The sequence below is a fragment of the Pyrus communis genome, chromosome 14 (assembly GCF_041283825.1).
Source record: "Pyrus communis isolate YQ-2024b chromosome 14, ASM4128382v1, whole genome shotgun sequence".
NCBI classification, from domain to species: Eukaryota; Viridiplantae; Streptophyta; class Magnoliopsida; order Rosales; family Rosaceae; genus Pyrus; species Pyrus communis.
The window spans coordinates 5744671-5765535 of record NC_142578.1 but is presented as its reverse complement, the minus strand read 5'-3'; the positions used below and the strand labels follow the sequence as shown (position 1 = coordinate 5765535).

The following is a 20865-nucleotide window of genomic DNA, read 5'->3' as shown; positions in this document are numbered from 1 at the left end:
AAAACCAAGAAATACCGCCAAATCATTATACACGTGCGGCCCTAGGGGTCCCACTCCCCGTATATATAGCGAAATGAAATAGTACTGGTCATCAAACTAGACTCCCACACTCACCGAACCCCATTTGATTTGACTCCCTCCGTGTCTCTCTTTTAACCCCTGTGTGAATACTTTTTACCCAAGGTGTTCTTCACGCGCCTCCATGGAGGCCTCGTCTTCTCAGCCGCCGTCCGATACGAATCCAACGGCCTCCAGCCCTTCCAAGCTCCTCCAGAACCTCCCCTCCCGCGGCCTCTTCTCCTCCACCGTCCTCTCCTCCAATCCGGTGATAAATTCTTCTTCTTTCCTTTTTATTTGTATTTTCCTTTTGGGTTGCCGATGTATTATTGGATTCATCAGTTTTTCGTTTCACATGGTTCCAATTAATCTGTGACTAAAACAAGCATTTGGGTCTTAGGATTTTACAGCTAAGAAGTAAATTGAGAGTAAAGACTTCGACTTTTTATTTATTTGTCTGTTGGGTTCAGACTGAATTGTATAATTTGCATTTGTATGTAGTCGATTGTGAATAATCTTGGTGTAAATCTGTATCTTAAGAAGTAAAAAGTATTGGGTTTTGTTTTGATTGAGTTTATGACTATTGGGTTTTCAATTTTATGAGGGAAAGTAGATTTGAATACGCCATGTTGATTTTATATGTGGAGGATTTTCCATGTTTTTTCACAGATGTTCGGTTTTGCATGTTATATAACTTGTAAGCACTCGGCAATTACTGAATTTCAAATCGTTATCTATTGCCAAGTGTACATGTGAATGCTAATTTTTTTCCCAATTGCATTAAAATGTGTTGCTTTCTGCATACAATGGAGAGCATCGTAGGTGTGTTAGGTTACGGCCTAGAATGCTTCATCGGATAACAACAATGTACCAAGTTATTTAAATCAATAATTTATTGATCAAGTGCTGGAAAGAGTATAAAGTCTAAAAATTTGAAAGTTGCAGGAGGTTAGCATAGTTTTGTATCTAGGTTTGTTTTCTAATATGAGAAGCCAGTTAGATAAAGTTTGTGTTTTACGAAATCAATTTTCTGTGATGCATTTCTTGGCGTGTTTCACTCATTTGGACCAATTATATTGTCTGCTTCCTATCTGGTTCTTCCACCACCTACTCCTCTCCTAGTTTTGCTTACATGTTGCAGAACTTTTTCAGGGCGGAGTGCGAGTTTATGTATGTACCCATGACACCTCACCCCCAGGTTTGCATGTGCTTTTAAGTTTCTAAAATTCATTTATTTAGCTCTATGCTAATGCATTATTTTGCAAAATTTGTTATTTTTGTTTATCATATTCAGTTTATTCCACTTCTGACTTTACAGCTTGATCTTGTTTATCCAGATGGTCAACTGATACAGACAAACCAACAGAACATATTGATTAGATCACTTACACTTAAAAAACAGAAGGGAGATTCCAGTTCAAAGGATGCAAAAAGCGCTGGTGCAGCTGAAAGTTCTAAAAAGAGGTACGACATGGATTTTATTGATAAGATCCACCTGTTTGTTTATGTTTGAATGAACTAATTAGTTTGAGGGTTTAACTTATGGTTTTTTGTATTAAATAACTGCCTTTTACCATTCATTATCTTCATATGGGCATCCCTTGGTGTAGCGTTTTTGGGTGCTCATTTCTATATTTATCATTGTATTCAGTCTCAATTTGACCATGGAAAAAGATTGTGTGCAGTCTCATTTACCTGTTTTCGTTTATCATTTAGGCCTGCTGAAAGAGTTTTGGATAGCAAGGCTTCAGCTAAGAAAGCCACTAGTCAAACTAGTTCTCGACAAGGTAAGGTTCTTTGGCTTTTATATTGCATTAGCTATCAGTTAGACATAAGTCATCATGAAGTCTTTTGACTAAAAGAATTGTGTTGGATGAATTGGGTTCTCAGTTTTCAATGACTAGAATGTTTTTTTTCATTATCGTTTATAAGGGGTTTAGTAGAATGTTTTTTTTTTCTTTCTTTTCATTATCGTTTATAAGGGGTTTAGTGTGGTGGTTCCTTGATATCTATCTTTTACGTTTAACTTTAATTTTTCAAATTCATAATTTTGTGATGCTGTAAAGTCCCATCCTTGAATTTTATCACCTTTATTACTTGTCAAAGGGTACAAGTTTTCTCTCATATGTGAAATTGGTGGTCAATTGCATAATTTTACGGTCTCATTGTGGTTTGAATTGGTTACCAACCAACAATGAGCATGGTGCAATGAATTTCATGATGTGCAGTTTTGACTCCGAAGGTTCTGCCATCTTATTACTTCTGTGTACAATTTGAAATCATATATTAATCCAATTTCTCTTGTTTTTGCTGACATCTCTGATTATAATATCGCATTCTAGAGACGTATTTATCTTTGTAACTTCCATGCATAGTGGGTGGACCCATTTAATCTTCACTAGAAGACCCAATGCTTCTTAAATTAGAGCAGCTTTTAAGTAATACATTGAACGAGTCCTATTTTCCTGAATTTCCCATGAATCAATTGTACCCTTATAGTTATAGCTTGCAATTGCTTTAACGTGCAGAGGGATCAAGCAGTCAAGCATCATCTAGTAGGGACTTCCAAGGGTTAACTGTAGAGAGGCTCCGTGCCCTTCTGAAGGCTAAAGGTCTTTCTACAAAGGGGAAAAAGGTAAGTATGAAGACAATTTAATCTCGAATCTAAGTATTTGTTTAGAGGACCTATTTACATATTTACCGGAATGGGGGGGTTTATTGTGTTGTGGACTGTTGGCACTTGAGATCCGATAAAGCGTCATTATCGTTTTTGTTGTTATTTTGGCGGAGATAAAAACCTTCATCTGCTTTTATTCATCCATGAAATAATGCGTGCAGGATGAATTGATTGCACGGCTGAGAAGTTCAAGTGGTTAAGCACAGGTCAGACTGCGGGGCAGCTCCTCTGTTATCTGTATGTGTACTCTTCTAGGGGAAGGAGAGTAGTTTCATCCATTTTGATGTAAGTTAGGAATGATGTGAGATGGAATTATCGATATTTTGAATGACGACGACAAGTTCTAGAGACTCTGAACCGCATTTTGTATCGTCTTGTTTGATAAATTCTATTTCTCTCTTTTAGCATTGCATTTTTCTATTCCGCTCTTATAGTATTTTCTAGCTTTAATGGAGTTTATACCGACAAATCTGGCTATAATGCTCAAGCTACTGCAAATGAGGAACTTGGTTTATCGGCAACTTCACCAACTGTTGTGTTCTCTTCATCTGCTGGAGAATGCAATTGCAAATCTCAAGATACATGCATACCTCTCAAACCTGATGTGTCGTTGTTACCCATCTCGTTTCCCATGATCAATTAATCCAAATCCTGCAGTACAAGCAATGCAAACATTACGAATCCCATGATCAATTAAGTTGTTTATTCAAGGGTCTAGGCTATATTAACCTAGCTATTAAAGTTTTTTTAGCAACCAAATTTGTACATGCGCCGCGTAGACAAACAAGAGGCGTTTAAATGGATGTTGCTCAAATTCCGGATGAGACGCTCATGCGTGGCTTTGTGTTGTGCAATCTAGTGACACAACACTAATACTATATTAGAATCAACTATGTTATGTGCTTGTGCCATTTTCTTTTCCATGTTTTAGACTCTGGATTTCGAATACGTCCAATCACAACAAACTACATATGTTTCACAAATGTGATGGTGGACGGAATTTAGTATACCTAAGTTTACAGCTCGTCTTATGCTCACATTGTACTTGTGCCGGTCCGCTAGCACTACTTTTCCGGAATGAACATTGGGACATGTAAAGAACTCTTGGAAAACATTCTATCAACTACAAATTATGTCCACTATTGGGTTGGATGTGAACATCCAGATTATGAGATTAGGGGGAAATGATTAGAAGGGAAGGACATTTGGTTCTGACGGACTGGCATGGGCCGAAAGTAAAGTGCTGATTGGCCAAACTTAGGGTTTTGCATAGGGTGCTGATGCAAATATTCTCTCTTTCCGCCATAGGAATGGGTGCGTGGGTCTGTTCTTTCAAAGGTTTCTTGATGTCAAAGCTTTGTTGCTTACATAATTTTCAAAGGATAGGGGTTCATGATAGCTGTGCATTGTTTTTGGAAACCCCTTGGCCTTTCTACATGCTTGAAAGCAAGCAACAATGGAGTCGTTGGACCCTCCCACAATGGAAAGATGAGTTATGTTGTCACTTTTTAGCAGAATATTAGCCATGGAATGATTGCACCATATTGCAGCCATCTGTGAAATGACCCTCCTTTGCCCTATTATTTTTTCTTTCCTGCCAAATTCCCATTACTTGTCATCCATTTGTGTATGAACATATATATTGTATCATACCTACTTGTTAGATAACTTGTGGATTGAAGAATGAATACATCAGATGGCTTGCTAGAAATCAAAGTGTTGTGATTCACTTGTACCGAAAAGAGTAATATAGCATGGTTCATCACATTTCAAAAGGATAAGAAACCCTTTTCATGAAGAACATTAAACAAAGCAAAAATTAAGAGGTAGGACAAAATTTATTAGAGTAGTGCTGCACTTACCATCTAGTTGTACCATCACTTGCATTATCTCTCTAATAGAGATAGGACCCGTTAACGCATGTGAGTCTCATCTCTATTAGAGAGATGATACAAATAGATGGTAAGAATAACATTTTTGAATTTATTAATTTAATAGCAATGGTAAGACAGTCTTTCAGCAAAAATATATAAGTTAAGTTGCTTATGTGAAAAGATGATTTGATTCGAAAATTTTAAATTTTTAGATTTTGCCTTAAATACGTTAATGCTTTGGGTTTATGTCGATTTTTCTATTTCATTAAAGGTGCATTTTTACTCACCATCATAAAAGTATAGTGTGGGTTCACCGTGCACGTCATCATCTAACCCCGTTGCTGCTTTCTTATAGAAATGGGCGAACCTAATGAGTCTAGAGATGTAGTTACTGGAAGCAGTCCTTCCAATTCTGCTAGGGGAAAGAATGTTGGAAGGATACTTGAAAAGCTAACTGAAATTCTAAAACAACACTACTACCAGTCTGGTAGTGCTCAAGGAAAACCTCAGTAAATGAAAGTTCTTTGGGAATTTTGGGGCTTATTAAGAAATTTGGGCAACTAAGTCCACCTGAATTTCGAGAAATAGAGGATCCAGTATCTGAGATCAAATTTAACCAAGTTTTCATCGAGCCAGGTCTTGATGCATTCATTTCATCAAATTGACAACAAGGTACGGAAATTGATTTGGAACATCAGAGCGGGCCCAGAGGTGAACAATTTTTTTCTGTGGAGAGCGATAACCAATGCATCCTACAAAGCTTTTTCTTTTTGGTCTTAAGATTGCCTCAAACCCTCCCTTTTGTAAAATGTTTGAGGAATCTATTGAACACGTACTGCTTTTATGCCATGGGTGATGTGTGTTTGCTTTGGCTTTCTGTTAAACTACAAGCCTAATCCTTAACTAGTCACATCATTGTTTTTGTTGAACCCTCGCTTTTCTGAATTTATCAGTCTAATGGTTAGGAGATTTGGAAAGAGAGATGTCATGTTTTTCAATGCACTAGATCCTTCACCTGCTCGAGTTTTGCTGAGAAGCTCTGCTCTTGTTAGTGAGATTACTCCTGTTTTGTCAGCCCCACCTTCCTTGCAAGAAAGGAAGCAATTTTCCATACATGGTCCCCTCCTTGTGATCCTTTTGTTAAGATTAATGTGGATGGGGTTGGAATAGCAAGACTTTGTGGGGCTATGGGTAAGGACGGAGCCAGAAATTTTTTTTAGTGGGGGCAACCGAAAACAACTAAGAAAACCTTATTATAATATGGTTATAGGCAATATGATATTAAAAATGGTTTCAAATGATGATGTACCACAATTCCAATGTTACAAAAATTTCAATATAGTAGTGGGAAGTGGCAAAGTGATGAGAAAAATATATGTACATGATAGGCGGGAAAGGGTTTTTTCAGTTTGAATGATAGAACAAGAGCATGTATTGCTCATATAATATTTGATATGAAGTATAAGTAGAATGAATGTATATTGGATAATAGATGTTGGAAAACTATGAGTATATAATATTAACAGGTTTCCTAGGTTACTAACAGATGTCAACATGATACCTGAGGCAGCCATTGCAGAACAAGAAAAGGATATCTTCTACTTGTTGAAAGACTTATTGTTCTTAAGGTGATAGAACTCAATAACGCATAACTTTTCTTTACGAGTAGGGAGTCCTTATATAGATCAACATTCACCAACTTCCCTCTATCATGGAGAGTTGGTTTTTGTCAGTTAACAACAGTTTCAGCAAATAAGTGGGATGTAAGTTATCTCCACAATTGTTATCCATATTTCCTTAATAATAGGAAGCAGTTTTTTCCACGTTTGCAACTTATGTCAAATTGTATTGTTACCAAACACATTTCGTCCTACACTAAATGATAGTTTAGTCCAATTGAGTTTCTAACATTAGATACATATATTTTCTTCAAAGATAACCCGTGTATATTATATAATTGTTGTCTGCAACTAAACAAACGAATTACTTGAGTGGGGGCATCTGCCCCACTGAGCCTTCAATGGCTCCATCTTGTGGGAGTCATTATTCAAAATCATCTAGGTTCTCTTATTGGCGGGGAGACGTTTACTTTGCAGCGCACTTTTCGTGAAGTAGTGGAGGCTGAGGCCGCTCTTATAGGTTTGCCTTTGGGCAAGGAGTTATGGACTAGGGAAGTGATCATTGAGAGTGACTCGAAGGGAATTATAGACCGCATAACAAAAAAGAGTGCTAGTGGTCAGTGGAAACTTTTCTCCCTTGTGTCTAAGATTTGGAGGATCTAGTCGTCTTTATTTGTAGGCTAAATCCGAATATAAAAATACTTATTGATCTAAATCAAATTTGAGGTAATTACACTAACACTTCTTGAGATTTATAGTGTTTTCACGAAACTCTCTCACGTTGGAGACATTACACTAACACTTGTTGGGGTTCTAATTGACACGCCCCGATCTCGATGTTTGTGGGACATCAGGATGGTCATGTGCTGGCCGACACCGGAAAGTGACGAAAGCCATTTAATAAATGCATATGCTGAGAACATGTAAAACATGCGTATAAATTTCGTTCGAACTACATAAAATAATATACTAATATTCAACACATATCGTTGGAAAAGAACTTCTAGGGTACGAAATGATGATTATGAATTGTAGCAAAATAATAAGGTGTGACTATTCATTTCTGTGTGAAGATAGTGATAGTGCATGACATGTCCAGAGCATGCATTTAATTCAGAATACAATGAAAGGTGTTATTACAATGATGTCAAAGCAGAGATGACAGCACGATATCACTGGTAGAGGAAAGTCTCGTAGCACGGGTCATAAGCCTCGTTCCTATGTCCTTAGGGGGCGCAAAACAAATATGAGTGGACCAGGTTGATATATATATATATAATACTGAAACAGTTATCAACACACTAACCCCCAAAGTTTTATGAAAACTAATAGCATAATATGTAATAGGTTTCTGAAACCCTAGCATGCCATAAAACCTTCATAAAACATATCTCGTATACAGTGTACTAACCAGTGGTATCAAGTCGCCCGTAGGCACTACATTTCTTGGCCCGAATCCAATGCATATATCTCTCGGCCCGAAGCCATCTAGATATGTCTCCTTAGACCATATATCTCCCTCGCTCATAGGCAGAACAGTGACCACTAGATACGCACAAAATCATCAAACATAGTCTTTCCAAACATAGATACATATATCTCAAAACTTCTTCATATTATATAGTCATCCATCATATATACTACAAAGAAGTGTGTAAAAGCATGTTCATAAATAGTATATAGTTATCCATCATATATACAACAAAGAACATCATTTCGATAAAATATGGTATTCTAAAATATTCTCAGTAAGCATAATCTCATAAAATATAATCATTAAAATCATGCTTTTCATGTATGCATTTCTACTATTAAAACATGCATTTTAGAAGGGGTCCACTCACATATACTATGTTGTCGTAAAGCTGTACAAAATATGAAAGACGAAATCGCTGCTAATATTCGCATCTTTAATCCGTTGTGGGGTGGCCGGAATCTGGGTTCAAAGGTCACAGGCTAGCTGGGGAGTTTTGGGTGTCCTGGAGCTTCACGAACTTGAAGAGAGAGGGAGAGGAGGTCCACGATGGTGGTGGTGGTGGTGTTGTCGACGTCGGGGTGGTGGTGTCTCGGTGTGTGTGTGTATGGGTAGATCAAGGAGGGAGGCCTGCGAGAGAGCAAGAGAGGTAAAAGCTGAGAGAGGAAGTGAGTGCTTGCCACATGGCAAGCTATGAGAGGGGGAGAACTAAAGGGAAAATCTGAAAAGGGAATTTTGATTGGGTGAAGATAGGGGACCAAAATGTAACTTTCATATATCTTTAGGGGAACAAAAGAAATTACAAATATTTAGGGGTGGGGTTTAACACTAATTCACTTTCACATAATCTCTTTAGGGCTGACATCACCTTAAAATATTTTATTACAAACAAATTTTCAGTCATTATTAATTACTTTCAAAAATAAAATAAAAAAATCTATTCAAAACATAAATATAATAATAACCAATTCAAGAAAATACATTTTAAAAATAAAAAGTTTTCTAAAAATAATTATTAATTACTTGAGACTTCTTCGATTGCCCTTGGCACATTGTGAAGGCGAAGAGGACCCTGTCGTACAATCCATGACTGATCATGATGGCACTGGTGGAATGTGCAAGGGACGCTCACGCCGGGATTTTGGAGCGTGTGGGGAGGAATTGGACTTCCAAATAGCCAAAATGGTCCTTGAGTTTTTGACAAGTTTTTCAGTTTTCTCGCAGATCAGTCACCTTTCAGGCTATTTTTCGATCATCTCCAGAAACTATTGGGTTTCCAAATAGGTATAATCTTGTTCTACACTTTCCTATTTTCGTATTGATATATTATGGGTTGAATTTGGTTAAGAAACGATTGAGTTACGAAACTTTGAAAATTGCCCAAACTTCTGGCCAAGAGCTCCGAGATACTTAATGGAGTTTTTAATGGAAAGACCAAAATAATGGATGGTGGACAATTTCAAGGACCATTTCTATTGATTTTCAATCTCTAGGACTAAAGTGATGTGTTATGCAAATCTCAAGGACCATTTTGGCTAAAAAAACCTTTAAGAAAATACATTTTAAAAATAGAAAAGTCTTCTAAAAATAATTATTAATTACTTGAGACTTCTTCGACCGCCCTTGGCACATTGTGAAGGCGAAGAGGACCCTGTCGTACAATCTGGGACTGATCATGATGGCACTGGTGGAATGTGCGGGGGACACTCATGCCGGGTTTTTGGAGCGTGTGGGGAGGAATTGGACTTATGGTGTGGTGGTCCACATAAAGGGGAGGTGATTTTTTAGTAGAATGTAGAGATGAAAATTTCAGGATGAATTTAAGGGTGATTGGTCTTTAGAAAAAATAGAGTGAATCGTCTTAGCTAGCGAATTTCGGTTAATAATCACCATTAAATTCACCGTGAGAGAGAGAGTTTTGGTGGCTGTAAAAATTAGGGGAATGGTTGTTGGGAAAAATACGGGAGGAGAAGAAGAAGATGCACGGCATAGAGATGCCTATGAATTTTTTTTTTCCTTTTTCGTTTTTCTCTTTATTCAAAAAGATTTATTGTTTTGGAAAAAAAAATAATTTAGAGGTCAAAATGTTCTTGAGGGATTATGTAAAAGTGAATTAAAACCTTAAGGAGTGTTAATGTAATATTTCAAACGTGAAAGAAATTTGGGAAAACACGATAAGTCTCAAAGGATGTTATTGTAATTAACCAATCAAATTTGTTACCTTGCCATATTTTACTCGCCACTAATAGTTTCCCTCTTTTTCCTTTAGCATGTTAGAGGATTGAAGCTTACACTTATGGTTTGGTTTAAGTTAGGGCGTTTCGGGTTTCTTTACCAAAAAAAAAAAAAAAAAAAAAAAAAAAAAAAAAAAAAAAAAAAAAAAAAAAAAAAAAAACAACTTAGAGGACTGAAATGCAGGATGAAGAAATTTTTTGTTTCATCAAGCAACTGTTTATTGGAAAGGGGTCTCCCGGATCCCTTCATCTTAATCCACCAAATTAGTGGATCCGTATCATTAAAATTTGATTCAGCGGCTGAAGTTATTATTCATCTCATACTTGCTCATATCATTCTTGAACTCCTTAATCATCCACATATATAAAAACAATCAATGATTCATCATTCTTGAACATAACAAATCGAAGTTAACTTCATCCCAATTCAACCTGCACTCAATCTTTCACCACTGCAGCCATTGAGTAGACTCTGCAACAACGCTTATGCCGCAACACCGTCTTGTATATTGGCCTTGATTGATGTATCTAATTTTTCTGTATTTCAATTCTGTGAGATGGTGATGGGTTTCAAGGCAAAAAAATAGAGCAGCTCATGAGGTTGAAGCTTTGGCTTGTTGAGAGTAGAAACTATAGATGGGCGTCAAACCCCCTCCCTTGTTGGTTCTTGTTATTAGTTTTTTTACTGGATGGCTTTGCGCCATCCTTTTGTGTCTTTTTCAGGCTTGGCTGTGATTTCCTCTTTTCTGGGAGTTCTATGTATTAACCCCTTGAGCACGGGATATCCTTGTCTGTATTTAATTCTGTTTCTTGGAGCTTTTGCCCTGTTATAGAGGGGTGGGTACGGTTCAATTTGGTACTGTTTTGAGTGAAACCAAAACCAAATGGAAAGTTTTTGTGGTGCGGTTTTGAAGCTAAACCGAAATGGAACCAAACTATTTGGTTCGACTCGGTTCGGTTTCAAACTATTTGCAAACAAAATAAAAAAATAGCGTATGAACATTGGTTCGTGTTTTGATTTCGGATTTCAGTTCCAAGTGTCCACCCATATTGTTATATGCAACCAACTCTTTCTGACAAAAAAAAAAAAAAATGATAAAGGTAGTCTTATAAGTTAATTATTGTGATCCCAAATTGTCTTAGAAGAGTAGTGCAACAAAACAACATGAGGTCAATTCAAACGACTTGATCCAAATATTCCAAACTTTTACCGTATCATTTTTTTTTTGTTTTTTTTTTTTTTTTGTAGAACTTAATGTTAATTCTATGCGTCAACTTATGCAAATACCCAAGTCCTGCCGAAGGTTGAAAGCAAAAGCAATATAATTGTCCCGCACACTGACAGAGAAACTCATAACTTTCAACGTAAATAATTTATATAACGGTAAGTAGCTACACCATTCTTTCTCAACCACTAAGACTCATTTTCTTTCAGAATATTTTAGGGTTTGATATCATTTTAGTCAAAAAGGTTTTTTTTCCTTTTTTTTTTTTCGTATGGGAATAGGCCATAATGTTTAATGAATTTAATTTTAGGTCAATGTAGGAAGCGATCAAATTAAAACACCGAAATGACTGTAAAACTTATACAAAATGCCAGCGCTTCTGCAAATATCGAAAATATTCACAGACCATATAAATCCATATGTTTGACATTTGGTATTTCCGATATTTTCTGACCTAAACTCAAGAAGATAGGATTATTGAATTCCTTAATGTCGAAAATAATTTTCTGACCTAAACCAAATTTCTTATACTTATTAAACTTGACCTAAATTAAATTTTCTATTACTTACAAAGCTTGAGGTGAAGGACGTGTTGTTAATGAATTGTTACGATCAACAACTTGACCCCAATGAGTCTTGTAAACTTACAAAATTAGCTGAACTAACTCCACACTCGAGGTGGTTGATGATGTGATTCTCATCAAACCATTACATTACCACACACTTAAGGTTGAGTTTGTTAATGATTTGGTAGGAAATTAAGCCACTATAAGTTAATTAAGTTGACCCCATGGCACTTTGTAGGAATTTTTTTTAATACAATGATATATTTAAACTAAAAGTTTGATGAATACATTGGTATCAAATTCAACATTTATGATATTCAAAAATAAAACATCTCACTTATAATTGAATAAAAATATCACTAAATTGTAGTACTAAGTGGTTGTAGAATTTAAATTTAGTTGAGCTAACTCTACAACCCTAACGACTAATGTACGTATATGCATTAATTCATTGGAACATCGATCGATCACTAAAAATATATACAGGACCTAAAAATATCCACCATGACTAATTTATTTTTTTAATTTGACCTAGGTATGAACTGGTGGACGATCCTCAAACACCCAAGCCTACCAAAATTTATTAGAAAAGAAAAAAAGTACAGCGAGGAGGACAACTAGCCAAAACCTTGACGAAAAAATACAGTTATAAAAACCTATATCAAAACGGTAGTGGGGCTAACAATATACGGGACCAAGAAGTTTCCACCGTGCATGTCTAATCTACTTTACAGATATCAATCTCACTTTAAAATCTTTTCGGCAACAAAAAAAAAGAAATAAAAATAAAAACTTGAAATTCTTAATTTAATTGTATACATTTTGGGTAATTAATCAAGGATCGTAAATTCCTGCGAGATTTCTTCCGCAACCAGCTTAAGTTCTTGCATTGTTTCTTTCTCCGACAGTGTACGCGGGTTACAGGTGAATGAATATTGTAGGAGAAATTTTATTTAAACTTATCTAACATCTTTTTACATTCAATACAAATTTTAAATGTTAATTGTCTATTTTACCCTATTGCATAATTACTATTAAGTACAAAATGAAATTAATAATAAAAACCAAATTTATCAATAGACCCACATACTATAATTAAACCATAGCATCACCCTTTGTTTATCTTACGTTCATTTTGACTAAAACCCTAATAACACTGATAGAGAAAAACAAGTTTTTCTATTGATGGATGGTGATTTTGAAGTTTTTAATCCTCCAACTAAGATATAACTCGATTTATGAATATTTTGTTTATTTGTTTTTTCCTTGGATTAAATTTCATACTTTTTTATATTATTGTATTTGTTTTTCTCTGCCGTCTATGTGCGCCTCAAAACATTAGTGCAAGGACTTTTGATTAGTATTGCAAAGACATAAAACTTGATTCTTGGTGCAAATAAAGATTGCTCAACCTTAACCACGAACTAGCGGGTGGCATGTCTTGCACATTTTTTATTCGAAATAGCTCCTATTTGTTTATTTGTTTATTAACATAGCAGCAAAACACCCAGACCTATGTCACTTCAAAGTTTCTTAAAAAGTACATGAAAATGCTCGATTTAAAAAATGACTAAACTGGAGCTTGCATAAAATTCTCTTGGCAAATTCAAGTCTATAGAATGATCTCTTGGATCCCAAGTCCATGGATGGGTTGTGGTAGCAGAAAGAAAAAAAACAGCCATGGAAATGCTAGTACTATACAGCATGCAATTATAGAGGGGCAAATGACGCCTCTTTGAAAAGAAAAAAACATTCAATTAGAGATGTTAGTTTATAAAGGGAATGAGTGTAAAGATAATTTTATATTTTGAATTGGGTTTGAGATGGTAGTTTAGGTAATAAATTTGGGTTTAAAGAGATATTAATTATTTAATAAAAAACAATATGGGTAAAGAAAATAAGTTAAGTGTAGAAAAATGTTAGATAAGTTCAAATAAAATTTCTCATATTGTAGTTGTGTTGTACAGCACTAACATATGGAAAATTGCCAGTTGTGCATGAATTTGAAGTGAGTCAACATTTTGAATCTCTGTCGACGAAAACCCATTGACCACTCCAATTGGAATTTGGATGCCGTAGGGTTGGGATGGGAACAAAACTCACTCAAGGGTCATGTAATTCCGTTCACTGGCAGAAGAACATAAGGACCTAGACGTATCTGACTTGAGAAAATGAAATTAGTATTACACTTATTTCTATTGCCTTGCAATCCTTCTCACACTTTAAACAAATTCAATTAGTATCTTTTCTTTCATCCAACAGATTGATCCCAAAATTGAAGTATATTACATTAAATGGTCATTTATCATAAATTAATAACCTTTTAAATTAAAATCATCATTCACTTTTAATTATAAAAAAAAATCGACATTCACTTGTGCACTGATATAGCTATTCCCTCTCTTTTTCTTGAATTTCATATATTTAGCCATTTCAAATCCCAAATTTATTGAACGAAGAACAATAAGTTTTGTAAAACCCTGTTATTCTCTATACACTTTTGTTTCTACTCTACCCTACCTCATACTTGAGTTTTAGGGCTTACAATTTTTTTTAGTAATTCTTTCTCTAGTTTAATAATTTTTTCAATAATATGGATAACATGATGGAACGGTTTTGAAATATGAAAACTCGTCGAGAATGATTATGGTTGCTGTATATAAATAGATAAAGTTATCTACACATATGTAAATATTTGGATATATATTATGATGTTTTGTTTAGTGATTTTATAAATAGTATACGTTTTTTATTTCTTCTTCTATTACCCTTGCCAGTACAACTAATCAAACTAACTACAATAATCAAAATAGATGATTAAAAAAAACTTATATCAAATAGTCAAAGAGTTTAATCTGAAAATTTTTTATTTTTATAATTTTCCCTAAAATACGTTAAGAAAGTCTTCTTTTCTTCTTTTTTCTTTTTTTTTTTTTTGTCGAAAAAAGTTTGGAGGGAAGAGAGGCTACACCATCACAGATCAAAACATAACACAAGCCTCTTTGACTTACAGATGAAGTATTAAGCTTTTTTTCTTTTTTTTTACAGATCGCCCATTAAGAACACTTGTCGGAAAAAAAAAATGTCTTTTCTTTTAAAAAAGAGCTTTTTTACCTATGACGAATACGTTCCATCCTTTCCTTAATTCCAATTATAACACGTCCATGATGTAGAATCATTTATCCCACCTATGACGAATAATAATGAAGAAGTTGCATGCGAAATAGTTTAGAAAAAGAAGCACACGTATTCATTATTCGTAATGTCCAAAGCACCTCCAGGATATAACATTGTTCTCATCTTGCCCAAAAATACAGGCGTCAGCGTACGCTCAAGATATTATGTTGTCTTCAAAACCGACCTTGGTTCCCAGTATACCATGGCGGTTCGTCTTCTTTTTTATACTTATTTGGTTTCCGAAAGCTACCGCCATGATGTTTGTCATTGGCTGTGAATTCTTGGGAAAGAAGTAATACTTACGTGGGAAACTTTATGCCACGCACGTCTCCACTGAACTTCTCTTCCTCTCTAAGTTAACTGGCTATAAGTTGATACTCACGCGAACTTGTGAGGAACAACAATTGCTTCCATTTATTTGTTTGCCATTTGAGATAGATTTCGTTCATCTCCAAAGCTTTTTCTCTACCTCTGTTGGGAATCCGTGATAGTATTCCGGTCGATAATTGTTTAAATTACGCGAGATTAGCTACTGAGTAATCGTTACGTGCTTAATATTTGGCCACCGCAGTCTTTTCATCTATCTCTGCGGTTGCCGCCTTGAATTTCATTACGATTTCTAAACTTGGAAGCACTTTCCAGTTTAGCATGTCTACCATTCTGCATGCAAAGTTGGCTTGCATTGGAATCGGGCTGCTTTTTGATGTTCCAAAAAGCACTCTTACCAAACACCAAAGAAAATGGCGTTCTGCTTTTGCCACAATCTACTGCTCCAGAGCGTTCAACCTTTCACCGCCAAAATACAAAAACACCAAAATATCTCGATCTCGCTCTTACGAGGCCATTACTGTCAAGTCATCAGATAGCTTATTCCAAATTGAACAAACTACCCTCACTAACCTTGTCAAGGAGAAAAACCTCAAGCAGCTCCAGGAGCTGGGAGGGGTTGAAGAAATTGCGTCAGCACTCACAACCGACGCAGAGCACGGAATCCATGGTGGCGATGATCCTGAAGATGACATTGCAAAAAGACTCGAAGCATTCGGCTCTAACACGTACAAGAAGCCACAAACAAAAGGGTTCTTCCACTTTGTGTGGGAGGCCTTCAAAGACCTCACCATTCTCATCCTCCTAGGCTGCGCCGCTCTTTCTCTCGGCTTGGGAATCAAAGTACACGGCCCAAAAGAAGGATGGATCGATGGCGGAAGCATATTTCTTGCAATCACTCTGGTAATTTCTGTTTCTGCTGTGAGTAATTTTAGACAGAACAGACAGTTTGATAAGTTGTCAAAAGTCAGCGACAATGTTCAAATCGAAGTCGTGAGAGGCGGCAGGCGCCAGCAGATTTCGATATTCGAAATTGTAGCTGGTGATGTCATTTGTTTAAAGATCGGAGACCAAGTTCCGGCCGATGGATTGTTTCTAGATGGCCATTCGTTACAAGTAGACGAATCAAGCATGACAGGGGAGAGTGATCATGTCGAAATTAGTCACCACCAGAATCCTTTCTTGTTTTCCGGCACAAAAGTGGCTGATGGCTATGCTCGAATGCTTGTCACCTCTGTTGGAATGAACACGACATGGGGCGAAATGATGAGCCAAATCATCCGCGACAATGGTGAAGAGACACCTCTGCAAGCTCGGCTCAACAAGCTAACGTCATCGATTGGTAAAGTCGGTTTGGTAGTTGCATTTTTAGTCCTGATTGTCTTGATGGTTAGGTACTTCACTGGAAATACAGAGGACGAGAATGGAAACCAGGAGTATAATGGCAGCAAGACTAAAGTTGACGACATATTAAACGTGGTCGTAGGGATTGTAGCAGCTGCGGTTACAATTGTTGTGGTGGCAATTCCGGAAGGCCTACCTCTGGCTGTGACTCTAACGCTTGCGTATTCGATGAAGAGAATGATGGCAGATAAGGCGATGGTGAGGAAGCTCTCTGCTTGTGAGACGATGGGGTCTGCCACCGTCATTTGTACCGACAAAACAGGCACTCTCACCATGAATGCAATGAAGGTGACCAAATTTTGGCTTGGTGAGGAACCTGTGGAAGAAGAGGCGTATTCATCTATATCTCCTTTTGTTCGTAACTTGATTTATGAAGGGGTTGCTCTGAACACAACCGGGAGTGTGTTTAGGCCCAATTCGAGTTCGGAAATTGAAATCTCTGGGAGTCCTACTGAGAAGGCGATTCTTTCGTGGGCAGTGCACGGAGCGAAGATGGATATGAAGAAAGTGATGAAGAGTTGTAGCATTCTCTATGTCGAGGCCTTCAATTCGCAGAAGAAACGAAGCGGGATTTTGATGAAGCGAAAGGTTGACGATTCTGTGCAAGCACATTGGAAAGGAGCTGCAGAGATGGTATTAGCAATGTGCACAAGTTACTACAATGCATCTGGAGTTGTTAAAGATATCAATGAAGACGCAAAATTGAAATTCGAGCAGATTATTCAAGGTATGGCCGCAAGCAGCCTCAGATGCATTGCTTTTGCACATAAAGAAATTGAGGTAAAAGAGCAAGTGGATGATCAAGAACATAAAAATTTGCTAAAAGAAGATGGATTAACACTATTAGGCTTTGTTGGGTTAAAAGATCCATGCCGCCCAGGGGTGAAGAAGGCTGTTGAAAACTGTCAACATGCAGGAGTGAATGTTAAAATGATCACAGGCGACAATGTGTTCACTGCTAAAGCAATAGCCACAGAATGCGGGATACTCAAACCCGATCAGGACATGTTCTTCAGCGGCACGGTGATAGAAGGCGTACAATTTCGCAACTACACACCAGAAGAAAGAATGGAAAAGGTGGACAAAATCTGTGTGATGGCAAGGTCCTCCCCATTTGACAAGCTTCTCATGGTGCAATGCTTGAAACAACTAGGCCATGTGGTGGCGGTGACGGGGGATGGCACGAATGATGCGCCTGCATTGAAAGAAGCTGACATTGGACTTTCCATGGGTATTCAAGGCACAGAAGTTGCAAAAGAGAGCTCAGATATCGTGATCATGGACGACAACTTTTCTTCGGTGGCCACGGTTTTAAGGTGGGGAAGATGTGTTTACGAAAACATCCAGAAATTCATCCAATTTCAACTCACTGTCAATGTCGCAGCGCTGGTGATCAACTTTGTAGCAGCAATTTCCGCTGGTGAAGTCCCGTTAACAGCTGTTCAATTACTGTGGGTGAATTTGATCATGGACACACTAGGTGCTCTGGCTCTCGCCACAGAGAAGCCAACAAAAGAGCTCATGAACAAAAAGCCGGTCGGGAGGACGGAGCCTCTGATCACCAATATAATGTGGAGGAACCTCATGCCTCAAGCACTCTACCAGATTGCAATCCTCCTGACATTGCAGTTCAAAGGAAAATCGATCTTCAGTGTGGAGGACAAGGTGAAGGACACACTGATCTTCAACACATTTGTGCTGTGCCAGGTGTTCAATGAGTTCAATGCAAGAAAGCTTGAGAAGAAGAATGTGTTCAGAGGAATCCACACCAACAAGTTGTTTTTGGGAATTATTGCTGTCACAATTTTGCTGCAGGTGGTGATGGTGGAGTTTTTGAAGAAGTTTGCAGATACAGAAAGGTTGAATTGGGGGCAATGGGGTGCTTGTGTTGGTATTGCAGCAGTCTCTTGGCCAATTGGTTGGGTTGTCAAGTCGATTCCTGTTCCTGAGAAACCTATTTTCAGCTATCTCAAGTGGAAGAAGTCTAAGAAGAACTCTATTTGAAGTGGTTTTCATTTTGAAGGATTGAAGACCCAATTCAAAAGCGACACTGCTCGTTCGTGTAATTCATAGTTTGACATAATTTTTTGTTTCAAAGTTTTTAAATTCGTTTATTATTCTATAGTAATGTAATTTATACTTTGTTGTACAACGTATATTTGTAGGATGCAAGTATGTTCAGCATAGATTTCGTTGATAATATAATTAAAACTTGATTCCAATGATGCAATGTCATTTCTGACTGAAAAACATAGTGACAATCCGGTCACTGTTGTCTATTCTTTAGAAGGTGTGCGCCTAGTGAGAAAGAAAATTCATTACACGATTTCATGTCAATTATGCACGCTCATTTTATAAAAGTTCTACAACAAAACAAAAATAAAAAAATAAAAAATAAAACTCATAAGAGCAACTGTAAGTGTCATTTAAAGTTTGGATAATACTCGCATTTCTCCTTCCCGAATGAGTTTTTTATTCCACATGCAAATAACATATTTTTATATCAGAACCGTTCAATTACTTAGTCTTTATTTGAAGATTAACCATACAAAAAATCATTCAACTAAGAGATTGCTTAGTCATCCATATATATTGAATAAATTAACGATTTATGTACTAAATAACATATTCATGATGAACTGTCCATTTATTTTATACATTTAAATGGCTGAACAAGCTCCTATTCAAATGATTTGTTGTAAGAATGTTCTTCAAATGAAGATTAAGAAATGGAACAATTCTAATTATAAATTTTTACGGTAAATAATATTATTTAAAAGTGAGAAATAAGCTCATTCCTCAAGAAGGAGTTATACAAACATTATCCAAAGTTTATACTTTACTGTTGCGGAGGATGGTTCGAATAATGTTGATTTAGGGGTGTAGTCAATTTGAATTTTAGAGGATTTTAATGTACTTTTTTAGGTGATAGATTTCAAAGGATATTAATAGATTCTACAATTACATATGGATTTTGATAGATTTTTATGGAATTGTATTACAGATTTCTATGGATTTATATGAATTCTTCATTTGATTTCCTCAGATTTTTAGATTTTTTTTTTTTTTTTTTTTTTGTACTTTTCTTAAACCTTTTACATGTTTATAATAAGTATGGATCCATAGCTTTCCATCCATCATACCTAGGGTCCCAAATCCTCTGCCAAGTTGTGCGCACTCCATCTTCATGTCAAATACAAGAACCCGTGATCCGCATTTGGCTTGGGAAGTTTTGACCACTTCCTTGTAATAGGATTACAAATGTAGTAAAAGCCTTTTAGCCATCACGACCCTGGCAGCAAAGGAATCCATTCGAAGAAGCTCGTATGTCAACTGGCTCGGGCAAGAACTTCAGAGATGGGTCTGGAACACCGCATGCATTCGGATTGAGAGAGATGAATGAACGAGGGCCTGCATTGGATTGAGAAAAGAAGCCCGAGATGCCATGAAAACTATTTCACTGCTTGTGGGCAAGGAAAGGAGTTTTGATATCGAGCTTTCAGTTCCTACAAACTCGAGTGAACCTGAGAAGCATGGTTCCTAATGATGTTTTTGTCACAACAGCTCCATGGAGGTTTTGAATGCCTCTTCAGTTCGACTCTAGCCTTCGCGATTGGATTTTGAAATCACAAGGTGGAGGGTTGGATTCTTGATGGCATGTGGTATTTATACCACCCACCCTCAAATCCATTAAAATCCCTCACTAAAATCATAGCAAATCCTTAACAATCTCACTACACCTAACATGTGTGGACATTTTTAAAATTTTAATTGACTACTTTCGGATTTGAATGTTTTTTTTTTAATCCTTTAAAATCCTATTTTGACTACGTCATGATTTCAAAGTTTTATAAAATCTCCTTTTAAAATCCTAATTGAATACACATTGATTTTAAAGCTTATTGAACTCCTATGAAATCATAGTTTGACTACAACCCACTTAGTTTATACAATCCTTTTGGAGCTTTTCAAAAGTAGAGCAAAGCTTTACTTTTTTTGAGAAAAAAATTACGTCCAAAGAAATCATGGACTTCCTCCTTATTTTACATTTTTTAGAGATTTTTTTTGTAAATATGGAATTATCTAAGTACACCAAATTCCTTTTGAAGCTTTTTATTTAAGAAAAACTAATGAAAAGAGTTTGAAAACTTTGAGTTTTAATGATAAGGACAAAATAAAGGGTAAAATGAATAGTACCAGGATTGACTTTTTAGAGTAAAAATGTGGTTT

The 20865-nt window shown here is 36.5% G+C and overlaps 2 protein-coding genes and 1 pseudogene across 3 annotated transcripts in view; 2 read left to right on the top strand and 1 right to left on the bottom strand.

Annotated features, from left to right (window-relative positions):
* LOC137712948 (SNF1-related protein kinase regulatory subunit gamma-1) overlaps nucleotides 1-20865 on the bottom strand; it is a 52404-nt gene that overhangs the window by 4766 nt on the left and 26773 nt on the right. The window lies entirely within an intron of this gene.
* LOC137713510 (protein LOWER TEMPERATURE 1) lies at nucleotides 88-3146 on the top strand. The gene is made up of 6 exons (XM_068452813.2): nucleotides 88-325; nucleotides 1210-1255; nucleotides 1395-1521; nucleotides 1774-1844; nucleotides 2586-2692; nucleotides 2896-3146. Exons 1-6 carry the CDS (start codon nucleotides 203-205, stop codon nucleotides 2932-2934), a joined length of 513 nt encoding a protein of 170 aa, XP_068308914.1. The 5' UTR covers nucleotides 88-202; the 3' UTR covers nucleotides 2935-3146.
* Nucleotides 15292-18885, top strand: LOC137713639 (putative calcium-transporting ATPase 13, plasma membrane-type pseudogene; annotated as a pseudogene). The gene has a single exon (XR_015955895.1). The product of XR_015955895.1 is annotated as a putative calcium-transporting ATPase 13, plasma membrane-type pseudogene (transcript).

Excerpts from the sequence above, each read along its gene's own strand:
- LOC137713510 (XM_068452813.2), top strand. The coding sequence starts at position 203 with ATGGAGGCCTCGTCTTCTCAGCCGCCGTCCGATACGAATCCAACGGCC. Across the intron at positions 1,256-1,394 it reads CCATGACACCTCACCCCCAG|ATGGTCAACTGATACAGACA; the intron begins GTTTGCATGTGC and ends TTGTTTATCCAG. Across the intron at positions 1,522-1,773 it reads GCTGAAAGTTCTAAAAAGAG|GCCTGCTGAAAGAGTTTTGG; the intron begins GTACGACATGGA and ends TTTATCATTTAG.